The sequence below is a fragment of the Vairimorpha necatrix genome, chromosome 1, assembly GCF_036630325.1.
Source record: "Vairimorpha necatrix chromosome 1, complete sequence".
NCBI lineage: Eukaryota > Fungi > Microsporidia > Nosematidae > Vairimorpha > Vairimorpha necatrix.
The window spans coordinates 1,468,421-1,481,854 of NC_088816.1; the positions used below are offsets into that span (position 1 = coordinate 1,468,421).

The 13,434-nt window shown below is 26.6% G+C and overlaps 10 protein-coding genes across 11 annotated transcripts; 4 read left to right on the plus strand and 6 right to left on the minus strand.

The window, feature by feature from the left end:
• Nucleotides 1–165: 165 nt before the first annotated feature.
• Nucleotides 166–1,524, minus strand: VNE69_01366 (serine/threonine-protein phosphatase 2A 56 kDa regulatory subunit gamma (RTS1); the record flags this gene model as incomplete). The annotated part of the gene is made up of 1 exon (XM_065472502.1): nucleotides 166–1,524. The coding sequence occupies one exon, from the start codon at nucleotides 1,522–1,524 to the stop codon at nucleotides 166–168; it is 1,359 nt and encodes a 452-aa protein (XP_065328574.1).
• Nucleotides 1,525–1,715: 191 nt separating this feature from the next.
• VNE69_01367 (uncharacterized protein) lies at nucleotides 1,716–1,988 on the minus strand (the record flags this gene model as incomplete). The annotated part of the gene is made up of 1 exon (XM_065472503.1): nucleotides 1,716–1,988. The coding sequence occupies one exon, from the start codon at nucleotides 1,986–1,988 to the stop codon at nucleotides 1,716–1,718; it is 273 nt and encodes a 90-aa protein (XP_065328575.1).
• A 180-nt stretch (nucleotides 1,989–2,168) lies between these two features.
• Nucleotides 2,169–2,549, plus strand: VNE69_01368 (ribosomal protein eL27; the record flags this gene model as incomplete). Its single annotated transcript, XM_065472504.1, has 1 exon — nucleotides 2,169–2,549. The coding sequence occupies one exon, from the start codon at nucleotides 2,169–2,171 to the stop codon at nucleotides 2,547–2,549; it is 381 nt and encodes a 126-aa protein (XP_065328576.1).
• A 298-nt stretch (nucleotides 2,550–2,847) lies between these two features.
• On the plus strand, nucleotides 2,848–3,342 carry VNE69_01369 (transcription elongation factor S-II (TFS1); the record flags this gene model as incomplete). The annotated part of the gene is made up of 1 exon (XM_065472505.1): nucleotides 2,848–3,342. One exon carries the CDS (start codon nucleotides 2,848–2,850, stop codon nucleotides 3,340–3,342), a length of 495 nt encoding a protein of 164 aa, XP_065328577.1.
• Nucleotides 3,343–3,686: 344 nt separating this feature from the next.
• On the minus strand, nucleotides 3,687–4,070 carry VNE69_01370 (uncharacterized protein; the record flags this gene model as incomplete). Its single annotated transcript, XM_065472506.1, has 1 exon — nucleotides 3,687–4,070. The coding sequence occupies one exon, from the start codon at nucleotides 4,068–4,070 to the stop codon at nucleotides 3,687–3,689; it is 384 nt and encodes a 127-aa protein (XP_065328578.1).
• A 320-nt stretch (nucleotides 4,071–4,390) lies between these two features.
• VNE69_01371 (endoplasmic reticulum membrane-associated oxidoreductin (ERO1)) lies at nucleotides 4,391–7,333 on the minus strand (the record flags this gene model as incomplete). 2 transcript variants are annotated; one of them, XM_065472507.1, is made up of 3 exons in its annotated part: nucleotides 4,391–4,762; nucleotides 5,044–6,879; nucleotides 7,037–7,333. In XM_065472507.1, 3 exons carry the CDS (start codon nucleotides 7,331–7,333, stop codon nucleotides 4,391–4,393), a joined length of 2,505 nt encoding a protein of 834 aa, XP_065328580.1. The 2 variants fall into 2 exon arrangements, with proteins under 2 accessions (XP_065328580.1, XP_065328579.1); XM_065472508.1 differs by lacking the exon at nucleotides 5,044–6,879.
• Nucleotides 7,334–7,958: 625 nt separating this feature from the next.
• VNE69_01372 (histone domain-containing protein) lies at nucleotides 7,959–8,396 on the plus strand (the record flags this gene model as incomplete). The annotated part of the gene is made up of 1 exon (XM_065472509.1): nucleotides 7,959–8,396. The coding sequence occupies one exon, from the start codon at nucleotides 7,959–7,961 to the stop codon at nucleotides 8,394–8,396; it is 438 nt and encodes a 145-aa protein (XP_065328581.1).
• A 262-nt stretch (nucleotides 8,397–8,658) lies between these two features.
• On the minus strand, nucleotides 8,659–9,420 carry VNE69_01373 (uncharacterized protein; the record flags this gene model as incomplete). The annotated part of the gene is made up of 1 exon (XM_065472510.1): nucleotides 8,659–9,420. One exon carries the CDS (start codon nucleotides 9,418–9,420, stop codon nucleotides 8,659–8,661), a length of 762 nt encoding a protein of 253 aa, XP_065328582.1.
• Nucleotides 9,421–9,709: 289 nt separating this feature from the next.
• Nucleotides 9,710–10,615, plus strand: VNE69_01374 (serine/threonine phosphatase 2A catalytic subunit alpha (PPH21); the record flags this gene model as incomplete). The annotated part of the gene is made up of 1 exon (XM_065472511.1): nucleotides 9,710–10,615. The coding sequence occupies one exon, from the start codon at nucleotides 9,710–9,712 to the stop codon at nucleotides 10,613–10,615; it is 906 nt and encodes a 301-aa protein (XP_065328583.1).
• A 246-nt stretch (nucleotides 10,616–10,861) lies between these two features.
• Nucleotides 10,862–13,396, minus strand: VNE69_01375 (uncharacterized protein; the record flags this gene model as incomplete). The annotated part of the gene is made up of 1 exon (XM_065472512.1): nucleotides 10,862–13,396. One exon carries the CDS (start codon nucleotides 13,394–13,396, stop codon nucleotides 10,862–10,864), a length of 2,535 nt encoding a protein of 844 aa, XP_065328584.1.
• Between the last annotated feature and the right edge of the window lie 38 nt (nucleotides 13,397–13,434).

Below are 13,434 nucleotides of genomic sequence, written 5' to 3' on the forward strand. Positions count from 1 at the left end.
TATCGTCATATTTTGTATGTACTTCAAGCTTTTATGTTGAGTTTGTTATTTACGCTTTTATATTAAATAAATTAATTTTTCAATTTATATTGATTTCCGTTATGACGTCACAACTAAATTTTGTTTGTTTTATGACATCATCTCCAATTTAATTAATAAGTTTATCTATTTATGATTTGTCGAGTTCCTTCTTTTTATATTTTGTTCTTTTTGATTTATTTCTGAATTCTCTAGACATTTTATTAATATGTCCATCACAGATTCATTTTTATTTATTTCTTTTATTTCATATTTATTTTTATTTATTTCTCTCGTTTCATATTTATTTTTATTATATTTTATCAAGCATTTCTCAAAGCATTCATGATTCATACTAAGTAAAAGTGAAATAAATTTATAAATTTTCACTTTTTCTTTACTAGCCCAATATTTCTTACTTAAAATATACAAATTATCAAATATTTTAGGTAATATTTCATTTATATTTTCTTTTAATAAATTTCTCATTATTTTTGATTCTCCAATTTTCATTATATTTTCTATTAAATTTTGATATTCTGATTTTAATCCATAATTTATTATTTCGCAAATTTCTTCTATTACATTTTTAAATTGTATTCTTCTACTCCATCTCAAATATATTTGGAAATATAATTTTACTATTACTGACTTATTTATAAATTCTATTTCTTTGTAAATTTTATATAAATATTTTAGAGTAAATTGACCTATTTTGTAATCTTCACTAGAATATTTGTAAATTATATTTTCTATATTTTTATAAAATTCTAAATTTTTTATATGTAAAAATTTCAGAATTATTTGGTAATAAAAAGTTTCATCTTTTAAATTTAAGTTTTCTATTATTTCTAATATTTCTTCTATACCTACATGTGTTCTTTCTTCATCGTAAAAAAGTAGTAATTCGTTTTCTATTATATTTTGTATTAATTTTTTGTTTAAATCTTTTATATTTATTATTATTTGTAAAATATTAAATCTTTCTTTTTCGTCTTCACTTTTTAATAAATTAAAAAGTGAGTAAATATCTGAATCAGAGATTTCTTGTTTTAAAATGTTTTTATGTTTACTTGTCAATAATGAGAATATTCTAGTAAAAATGTTTATGTTACTAGTGACCTTATTTTTTATATTTGTGTCATCCCAAGGATAAAAAAGTCTGCCTGTTTTGTTTTGGTTTTTTATGTCTCTAAATATTTTTTCTTTACATTTTCTGATCACTACAGTGAAAATTAGATCAGTGATTTTAGTTTTACTTAAAATTATAAAAAGGTCGTGAAGTGTCAGAGGATCTTCAGAGTGAATGTTTAGTAAAATGGAGGAGTCGTTTTTTGTAGGAATTTCTTTTATAATATTCCGAGTTTTAAGAGGTCTCCTTTTTTCTATGATATTTTCTGGAATATTAAAAATGATATTTTGTTTTTTATTTTCTGTATTTTCTTCTAGTATTGAAGGATTTAATTTTTGTTTTTTTGTTTTTCGTTCTCTGTCTTCATTTTTCATTATGAAGGTTTATGCAGGAAAAAATTATTAAATCAAAAATTATTAAAATTATTAAATCAAAAATTATTAAGTCAAAATTTATTAAATCAAATTTATTTAGTCAAATTTATTTAGTAGGCATAATTAAAAAATGCTAATTTTATATTTATAATATATTAAATTAATATATGTATGATATAATATTATATATATTACAAATTATTATTAAGAAATTGTATAAATAAATTTTTTTCTTCTTCTTCTGTTTTTTTATATTCTGTCATTTTATTGATTTCTCTAAGTTTTTTTAATCCTTCATAAATTTCTAATACAATCTCAATTATGGAAATAATCCTCCTTTTTGCAAAGAAAAGGCCTTTCATGTCATTGTCCTTTCTTTTTATTATTAAAAGTGTCTCTATGAAATTTTCCATAATTTTGTCTAAATTTGTGTTTATTTTAGAAACAATATCAAATTCATGCATAATTTAAGGGGAATAAAAATAAATCTTAATGCTGCATAAGTTTTTTATAAATTATATTTATGCTGCATAATTTATTTTATGCTACATTGTCTTAAACATTGTCTACATTTAGTTTTTTATTCCATTCTGTCTTAAGGCATGGTCTTCTCATTTTTTCTTTCGTTTTTTTTGCCCCTTAAAATGTTGTTCATTCCAAATATGATTGTCATCCCCACGGCCGGAAAATTCGCCGGTAAAAAAGCAGTAGTAGTCAAAAATCTAGACAACAGAAATGTCCTCATAGCTGGTGTACAAAGATTACCAAAAGAGAGTGAAGATTACATGTCAAAAGTAGAAAAAAGGAAGAATGACAGATTCTTATCTTTTGTTAAGAAAGTTAATGTTAGACATCTTATGGCTACAAGATACAAAGCTGACATTGGACTAGGAGAAGCAGATTATTCTAAAATTGATGATCTTAATATTAAAAAAGAAGTAAGAAATAAAGTAGTAGAAATTATGAAGAAAGCACAAGAAAGTGGAAAAGCCAAATTTTTATTTACTGAACTTAAATTTCAATAAAAAATAATTAATATTATCTAAATTATATATATAATATTATTATACATAATTATTATACATAAAATATTTATTTACGCGATATTATAAATAAGCATTATGCAATATATAATAGATTGTAAAATGTTTTATTTATGCAATATATAAAAATATTTAAGTTTATGCATTTTATGCAATATATAAAAATATTTAAGTTTATGCAATATATAAAAATGTTTTATTATGCAACATATAATAGATTGTAAAATACTTTATTTCCCATTTGTCTTATTTTGTAAATTTGACACCCCCCAAAATTAAAATGTCTTTGGAGTTCGACGATCCTATAAAAAATAAATGTATGAAATTATTTTATAATTCTATTACTTCAAATATTCAATCATACGACGAAAATCGTGTAGAAAATCTCGCTTATTCCTTGACAAAATCCATTTACGAAAATATAAAAAATGAAATTCCTAAAGTGGTCAGATCAAAATGCTTCAATTTGAAAGATAAAAATAATCCAAGTTTGTGTAAAAATGTATACGAGGGCTTTATAAGTCCAGAAGAATACATCTTAATGTCTAATGAAGATATGAAATCATTAGATCTTAAAGAAATAGAAGAGAAGATTTATAGAGAGAGCTTGTATGATATTCAGATACCAGAGATACAAGCAGAGACAGACATGTTTAAATGTAACAGCTGTGGGCAGAGGAAGACTTCCTATAGGCAACTTCAGACGAGATCGGCCGACGAACCGATGACCACATTCGTGACTTGTGTGTGTGGGAATAAGTGGAGATTTTGTTGATTTATAAACAAAATCAAAATAAACTATTATTTATCTGAAGAATTTAACCCACGTATTATTATAATTACTAGGGAAATGTCTTCATTAATATATCCTTGTTTACTATTAAGATCTTCTAAGGGTCTATTTGATATTATCATTTTTAAATGTAACTTTATGTTGTATTACATCCCATATATTAATTCGATATTTATTAGTTCTTCTAATAGTATTTTGTTATTTTTAAATTATATCTTATTCTTAATGATATTAATCTTCTTAACATATCTATAATTTTCTTATATTATTGTTTCTCATATAATGTTTAATTAATATTGATCTTATTATTGTATCTAGTTGTTTTTTTATATTATGTGGTTGTATATTTTATCTAGTACATATTTCTTAAATTTATATTTCCCTTCTCCATCTACTTTGATCTTTTGATCACTTATTTCTTCTATAGAAATATTAAACACTTTCTCATGTTTGATTTTCATTACTCCGCTTTTCCCTATAAAATAATTATAAAAAGATTTGGGGATTTCTAAAATCATTATGTCTAATTCTTTCTCATTTCTATAAACCATAATACTTGTATCATCAATATATCCCTTAATTATTATATTCTCTGGGATATTGTGTGTCTTACTGAGGAGTACTCTCTTTTTATAATCTTGATGTATTATTTCTTTGTAGACTAGGCTTAGATTTCTGAGGAAAGATTCTTCATTTTCTTCAACGTACATAAGAGGGAAAGAAAAAAGAAGAAAATTTTGAACTCTGTGTAAATGGCACTACTGGACATTTAAAGAAATCTCATCGAGCATTTAAAACTCTTTAGTTTTTTAATTATGCAGAAATTTGTTTATTTATCTTAAAATAAGATCAACCTTATTTTATTAATAAAATCCAAAAAAAAAGGAATGGAAAATAAACAAAAAGTGTCAAAAATATTACTTACCAAAATATAAACTTAAAATACTTAAATTTATGATTTAAGTAATGTAAATTTTTGATTATTAAGTAGTGACGTGTATGGATTTTTTATAAAATTATTTATTAATTTCTATTTTATTAAATTTTCTAAAAAATTCACCATCTTAAAAGTGCTTAAAATCTTTTTATAAAGTAAAATTGTATAAATTTTATCATTCAAATCTTTATTTCTTATACTTCCTAACAATCCATAAAAATATAAAGATCCTAATATTTGACATTTCTCACAATCTAAACATCCTATTTCTTTTATAATATTTTCTATAATTTCTATATTTTTTTGATCAGTTTGTTTGTTAACAAACAAACTCTTCATTCTATTTCTTATAAAAATAAAAAGTAGCATAAAATTTTTAAAAAATTTTCTTGATTTTAAATATACATAAATATTATGATATTTAAAGAATATTAAATTATAATAATGTGGTATCCCGGGGAAACCCTCCCGGTTATAAAGTAATATTCTAATATACTTCTAATAAATTGTTTTTTATTGGTAACTGTCCCTCTGGACTCTCTCTCCTGACGCTCTTTGGTCCTCTGTTCCATCTCCTTTTATGTGTGCCCTTCCTTTTCTGAAAATATATTTATAGTAAATTTTATTCATGAAAATTCAATGAGAGTTTTGACAGGGAGAGAAATAAAATAAATGTTGAAGACTAACAGTCTACAACATCCTGCCCTCTCTCAAAGCTTTAGCTGTTTCCTGTGAAACCATCCTACTAATCCATGTACTTTGTACCATAATCCATTTTTTCCCTTTTTGCACATCTTGTTTTCTCTTACAAATTTTTTATCAAGTTTATTTGTCGAGAATTTCCGCAAAAAGACTAGATCTTCGACCTCATTTTCCTGCTTATACGTTTTTATCCTGCTCTTTTTCTTTCTTGACCGATCAGTTATATTGGTGTTTCCCTTTTTTCTAAAAGGATCATTAAATCTTATATCGGTACTTTTATCTCGATATTTTACTACAGTATCGAACTGCTCTTTTAATTTTTTATTAGTAGTTTTAACAGCATTACATTCGCCTACTACTTCCATAATTTTATTATTTTTAATCCAACTACCTTTTCCAAATGTTTTATTTCTTTCATTCTTTTGTTTATTCCTGATATATTTAATATTAATATCTTTAGTTTTCGCTGTATAATTTTTTACTTTTATCTTATCTTCTTTTTCGATTTTTTTATCTTCCACTATGCAAATTCTTTCAATCATTGCCTTGTCTAATGTCTTTTCTTCTATTTCTTTGTATTCAATAAATTTAATCAATTTATTATCACACATTACCACTTTATTTTTGTAGTCTAGAATACAATTATTACCAAATAAAAAATCTCCACCTAAGATTATATCATGCATACATTTATCAAAAATATATGGCTTAATAGTGTAATTCTTATTTACTCCTTCAAATTTAATTTCAAATTCTGTAGACTTATTACTAGTTATGACTTCTCCGTTTGCTATAACTGTTCTAATAGCTTTATTTTCTCTTAGTGGTAAATTTAATTTCTTAGCCAAGCTTTCTGAAATAAAACTTCTACTGGCTCCACTATCTAATAATACTTTAATATTGTGTTCCTTAATTTTAGCTCTTACAATAATTTCTCTAACCGAATCTTTTTCTTCTTCCATGATGTTCATTTCACTTCTTCTTGGAAAATTCTTATCGTAGTCATTTCTTTTTCCGTTATTTAAAAAACAGTCAACTGAATTATGACCATTGTGCTTATGAAATTTGCACCACTTCTTTTGTAGAGGGAAATTATTGTTCCTAAAATTCTTAGTAGCTGTTTCGTGCTTCCTCATATCCATGTTGTTGTTTCTTAACTTTAAAATTTCTTCTTCCATCGTCTTTAGCTTCTTCATATATGCATCCAAATTATGCACATCAAGACTTTCAATTAGTATTCTCTTCGTTTTGCTTCCTAAACCCTTCTTGAAGCATTCCCATAGCTTCCTGTTGTATTCTTCTCTGCTTATCTTATGGGCAATACTATAATATTTTATATAACTATTGATGTATTCATAATACTCACTTATCGACTCAAAATTTTCTTGTCTTGCACTGGATAATTTATCAATCCATTCTTCCGCTCTATCAATACCATAAACTCTACTTAGAATTCTTTCGGTAATTTTACTTAATTCTCCTTTAAATACTTTATCATCAATTGACTTATCACTTATTAAATCTCTTAAGATGAGCTCATACTGCTCACTGTTCCATTTATTTCTTAAACTTATTTTTTCGAATGTTTCTAGCCATTCACACATATCAAAACTATAAATATCCTCTATGATATTTAACTCGGTCTCGATCTTCATATCCGTTCCTATAACGGTGTAACTTAATTTCACTTTCTTCTTGTTAACCTCACTATGGTTAATCTTTTTGTAGCTCGTGCTCAAAATACTCGCACTTGAATTCAAGCTGTGGTATCCCGGGGAAACCCTCCCGGTTATAAAGTAATATTCTAATATACTTCTAATAAATTGTTTTTTATTGGTAACTGTCCCTCTGGACTCTCTCTCCTGACGCTCTTTGGTCCTCTGTTCCATCTCCTTTTATGTGTGCCCTTCCTTTTCTGAAAATATATTTATAGTAAATTTTATTCATGAAAATTCAATGAGAGTTTTGACAGGGAGAGAAATAAAATAAATGTTGAAGACTAACAGTCTACAACAAATAATTATATGATATGTGTACTGATATAAGAAAATGGATTCCTGATACTAGTTGTTTTATATTATTATTTGATAAATTGTAGATATTTCTCCATATAAGAGCACCATTTTTACAATTAGTTTTACCTTCTTCTAAGTTTTTAAGATTTAAAATGTTGTTTTTTAAGATTAATTTTTTACAAGAAAATAGAGTGCATTTTTTTGTATGACAAGGAATAAGAGAAAGTTTAATTTTAGAGATTTTTAGATTTTCAAGGATTGATATTTCATCTGATAATTTATTTATGAGAAAAAGAGATATGAGTTTTATAGGAAGCATATTTTAGGGTGACAAAAAAATTAATATAATATTAGAAATCAAGATTTATAAATATTGTATAGAAATGATAGATTTATAAATATTGTATAAAAATTCAAAAAGTACGAGTTAAATATTAGAAATGATATTTTAGATAGCTTAATAAAAAACGAGATTAAATTTAAAGAAGTATTGAATATAAAAAGAAAGAAATATTGAATATAAAAAGATCAAAAGCTTGAATATATAAAGAAAGAAGTATTGAATATAAAAAGATCAAAAGCTTGAATATATAAAGATGAAAAGCTTGAACATATATCGATAAATCTAATAAGATCGATTTTATATTAAAAAGACGATGCTTTTATGCAGAAAGACAAAGGAAATTTTGCCTGATTCAAATTATTTTGAATTTTCTTCTAAATAATTTGAAACATGGGGCAAAAATAAAACAAAAGTAACAAAAAGGAGAATAAAACATAAAAAAAGGAAATTGTTGACACCACAAAACACAAAAAATATAATTTATTCAAAATTACATAATAAGACGAATATGTTAAAACACGAATAATTTTTTACAAATCATCAACAATGAAACAAAGTTCCCTCCTATTTTCTATATATTTTCCTTTTTTGTTATCCCTCAATGGCGAGAACAAAACAATCAGCAAAGAAGACTACTGGTGGTAAAGCACCCAGAAAGCAATTAGCAGCCAAGTCTACTAAGAAGACACCAAGTGGGACACCAGGAACAGAGAAGAGAACCAAACAAAGACACAGATCTGGTACACTTGTACTGAAAGAAATAAGAAGATACAGAAAAGGGACAGAGTGTCTTATAAGGAGACTTCCTTTCCAGAGACATTGTCGTGCTATTGTAAGAGAAAGCAATAATGCAGCAGAAATCAGATTCCAGGGGCCTGCCCTTGCTGCTATTCAGGAGGCTGTAGAGTGTTATCTTGTAGGATTATTTGAAGATTCCCTCTTGTGTGCTACACATGCCAGGAGATGTACAGTAATGGCCCGGGATATTCTCCTTACTCTGAAGTTGAGATCAAGAGTGATCAACACATGGACTGAGTAACTTAGTAGTGAATAAAAGTATTCTTTAAATCTAAGATAATATTATAATTTGTTCTACAATATATCTTATTAATAATTTAAATATAATATTTATATAAATGTGATATGTTTGTTTATGCTGATTATTATTTGTTAATATTATAATTTGTTTATGCATGTTAAATTTGTCATGCATAAATTTAATTATTTGTTATAATTATTATTTGTTTGTTTATGCATGTGAAATTTGTTTGTTTTTAATTATAATTTATTCGTAAAAGACATCATGTTTTTATTTCGTTGGTCGTTAGTTTAATTAATAAAAATATCATTAAATTAATTATGTGTAGATAATTTATGGATATAATTCCATACATTTGTGTGTAAGCTATTGTACTTAAATAGACAACTAAGGAGACTGCGTAATACAAGATTATATCCAAAATGTTATCTTTATATAAATTGCCAAATGGTAGAAATAATGATATTAGTGCCCAAAATAATATTGTAATAAATGATGAATAGAATATGTAGTCTATAATTCCTATTTCATTAGTAATTATATTTGTTATTATTGTGTAAATTACATAACTCATTATGCCATGAAGATTGTCACTTATAGTCTCAAATATTCTGTAGCCTGAAAAGTCAAGATCTTTAAGAATAAAGATAGAACAAAGAATTAGAGACAACAAGTAGAAGCAGAAAGAGTAAACATTAGCAGATATTTCTTTAGATATTAAATATTTAAATATGTAGGCTATAAATATACCCAGACAGTTTACAAGAAGACAAATTTCCTTATTAAGCTTATTAGAACCAGTAGCCATTTTCCAGACAGAGACCAAGTAAAGAAGGGAGCCCACAGTCCCGCCCAAGAAATTTCTCTTTTCTGGCCTCCTGACCTTGTATGAAAATATTAAGGCACAAGTAAGAGGAACGAAGAAAGCGTCAGTGGTGACATTAGAGGGAGAAGACAGGAAAGTGGATTTGTAAGCAGAGAAGATTGATAAAAATAAAGCCGACCCATATTTCTTTATATTCATGACAAAAGGGGTGAAGCAATTTTATTTAATAAAAAAAAGGAGAACCAAAATGTCCCTTAAATAATAATTTCTTAAATGCATATTCATATTTATAATCATGTAATTTACCAATGTAATTTACATATGTCATTTACAAATGTAATTTAAATTTATATTGTGCAAAAAAAGCATTTTGCATAAATAAATGTGGTATAATTTTTCAAATATATTACATTATTTTAAGTTTTAAAATTCATTTGTGCATTTAAAAACATGTTAAATTTTTAAATAATATTTTTTTACCCTAGAAATGATTGATAAATTTCTTTCAAAATTATACAAATGTGAATATCTCACTGAAACAGAAGTAGAAGAACTCTGTAAGATTTCTATAGACGTATTTATAAAAGAAGACAATGTAGTAAATGTAAACGGACCAGTCACTGTGTGTGGGGATGTACATGGCCAATTCCATGATCTCATGGAATTATTCAAAGTAGGCGGCCTTCCTCCTTACACAACTTATCTTTTTATGGGCGACTACGTGGACAGAGGCTACCACTCAGTAGAAACACTGAGCATTTTACTGTGTCTAAAAGTCAAATACCCTACTAGAATATTTTTACTAAGAGGAAATCATGAGTCAAGACAGATTACCCAAGTCTATGGATTCTTTGACGAGTGTATGAGGAAATACGCGTCAAACTCGGTATGGAGAAATTTCACAGATTTATTCGACTACCTCCCTGTAAGCGCAGTAATCAACAATGACACTTTCTGCTGTCACGGGGGACTGAGCCCGTCATTTGAGACTTTAGACGAATTGAAAAAAATAGACAGAAAAATAGAAGTCCCCCATGAAGGAGCAATGTGCGACTTACTATGGTCAGACCCGGACGAGACAAAGGGATGGGGACCATCTCCAAGGGGAGCAGGATACACTTTCGGGCCCGATATAACAAACCAGTTTACTGTGAAGAATAATCTGAAGATGATTTGTAGAGCTCATCAACTTGTAATGGACGGGTACTCGTGGAATCATGACAAGCATTGTGTCACAATATTCAGTGCGCCGAATTATTGCTACAGATGCGGGAACTTGGCCACTTGTATGCAAATGGACGAACATGGAAGATTTGACTTTACACAATTTGAACCCTCTCCTGTAAAAGTAGAAGATTTTGTGGTATCAAAAATACCTGATTATTTTTTGTAAAAAATAAATGAAAAATAATATTTATCTTTTTTTAAATAGTAAGACTATTTTTATTTTCTTACAAAAATATCAACAAAGTTTAAAGAAACTAAATTTAACCCATGACTTGTTAAAAGAACACGAGTCAAAATGAAGTTCACTTCTAGAGAGCTCAAAAACAGTCATATCGAGGCTAAAACTCTCAAGAGTATTACTTTAGAACAAGTCGCATATCTGCGAAGCATGACAAAAACCAAGTTTTATTTATTATTTATTTAATAAATATTTACAGAGTGACGAGATAAATTCCCTTCTTTCTACTTTTATTTTAATATCTCCAATCATGAAAAAATCACTGCTCTCTTTTATTGACACTTCTTCCATACAAACTTCTTTAATATTTAATTTACTACTCATAATTAATCGAGTATTACTTAATATAAGGCAGTGATTGTCTATAAAACTCTCTTCTTCTTTATTTTTATATGAAATATTTACAAATGTACCATCTCTGAATATTTCGTGCTTATTTTTATCTTTCAATTTATTAAATATGTAAAATGCGGCACATAATCCCAAATCGTATCTTTCTATAAAATTCCTCATGGGCATGGGATACTTAATCCTGAACTCTGTATGATCTTTGGTATACCAAGGAACAGGAAGTTGCATGTCATCCTTGTATCCTAAATTTTGAGATTTAATGTAAATATTATTCTTAATATTCTTGAAAATTAAGCCTAAAATATTCTTATTTATCTTACTTCGATATAATCTGAATAATCTGTCTTTTAATACGGGGAAAGTACCAGAAAGAGATTTGAGTGATACGTTCGGGATCTTGAGATCTACAAAATATCTGTAAAATATGCTACACTCTATGTCATTAATGTGAAGTGCCTGAATATCAAAAAGATATTGATTTTCCGAGGACGAACTAAAAAGTCTAGTAACATAAATCATGGCTTCAAGTAAATCTTCATAATATAATTTAAATTTGCCCAAATTTATGAATATTTCATTGTTGGCAATATTTAAAGCCAAAAAATCGTCGCCTAGACTTTTAAATATTCTAGGGGATCTGCTCAAATATTCCTGATTATCGATTTGGGCAGATTTCAAATTTAGACTTAAATTATAATTGTAATATAAAATATCTAAATCTGACAAAATGACGCAAAAGATTTCCTCATTGGCTGTGTTATATAAATTTAAGAAAATCGACTGTATATAAAAGACCATTGCTTTCTTATTTTCGGATCCAAAGCATAAGGAAATTTCCCTAATTAGTCCTATGATATTTGACTCTAAAATGCTGCATACAATATTTTCACTGATGTTTACAAATAATTTGTCGACTTCTGTGGTAGTTTGTTTGTGGACTATGTTACAATTTTCGATAAAATATTGACTAGCAACTTTTATATCAAAAACACTAGACAGATCTGAATTTTGTATCGTCAGGGTTTTACCTATAAGTTCCACTTCATTGTGTAAAATTCTTAGATTGTAAATCTGAATGGACGAAAATAAAGAATTCTCTCCCTCTTGATAAAAACAAAGAAGAGATTTGATATCAGAAATGTATGCTCCATCAATATTCAAGGACCACGCGCCATCAAGGGGACTCAGCTTTATTAAGTCTATTATATTCTCACATTTCTTCTCTTGGTGAAACAATAATTGCGTATAAATTTCTGAATTGAGTTCATATACAAATCTTTTAATGTATAAATTTTCAGTAGATATTGAATCTACTATTACATTACAATCTATAATCTTATATATGTCATCAAGCAGATTGTTGCTTGATAAATTATTTGTTTCTTCTGTGTTAAATTTATATTTTACATTTTTAATATAAATAAATTTCTTTATCTCGATTTTCTCTATCTCAAGTATCTCGTGGTATTTAAAGTTATAAATATGTTTATCTATCGTAAAATTAAACTTGTTTCCCAAATATGACACATTAACATCAAATTTAGGGCACTTATGTAGTGCCAACAACATAGAACTAATTTTTATGGGAGCCGAATCCTGTGCTTGAGGTTTGAAATCCAATTCTTTAAATATTTTTATACCGAGATTCTTCTTGTTTAATTTAATCAACAAGGATTTGTTTTTAATTATAATTTTATCTTTTAAACTAATTTGAATATTTCTAAGTCTTAGACTATAAAATTTTACAGACCGAATTTTACATGAAAATATTTCACTTTCTAAAATTGTGATCCTTCTTAGAAATAAATGAGAAGCATTTCCTTTTGCACTGTCGACGTCTATTTTGTATTTGTTTAAGTAGCTCACAAAGAAATTATTGCTCTGGTTGTCGGCAGATAAAAGCTTCTCAAGTTTTGTAATGTCAATGCACATTTTTTGAACATAAAATCCAAAATTTGTTTTTTGCATCTTAGAAATAGAAATAATTTTATGCCCTTTAAAATGTATTTCTACGCCTCTAATCACATTATCTATTATTTCTAATATTTTAATTTCAAAATCATAATATAAAATAGTTGCATTTTGTATTTCTATTGATCTTTCCTGGTCACTTTGTTTGTTTAAAAATGATAAATCTTTAAGTTCCAGATAAATATTTTTTATTATTATTTTCTCTTTTATAAATGAAAATCTATAGCTCAAATGCGCAATGTTGCTTTTTTCATTTGGTAAAAAATCTGGATTTATTGATACGTCGTATACATCTATTGTACTAGTAAATATATTGTAACGTATATTATCTGGAGAAACAATTATTACATATTTTGATATACAATTGGATATTAATGACTTTATCATTTCTGGGGTCTCAAAGTTTTTGTTATTTTTTTTAATAA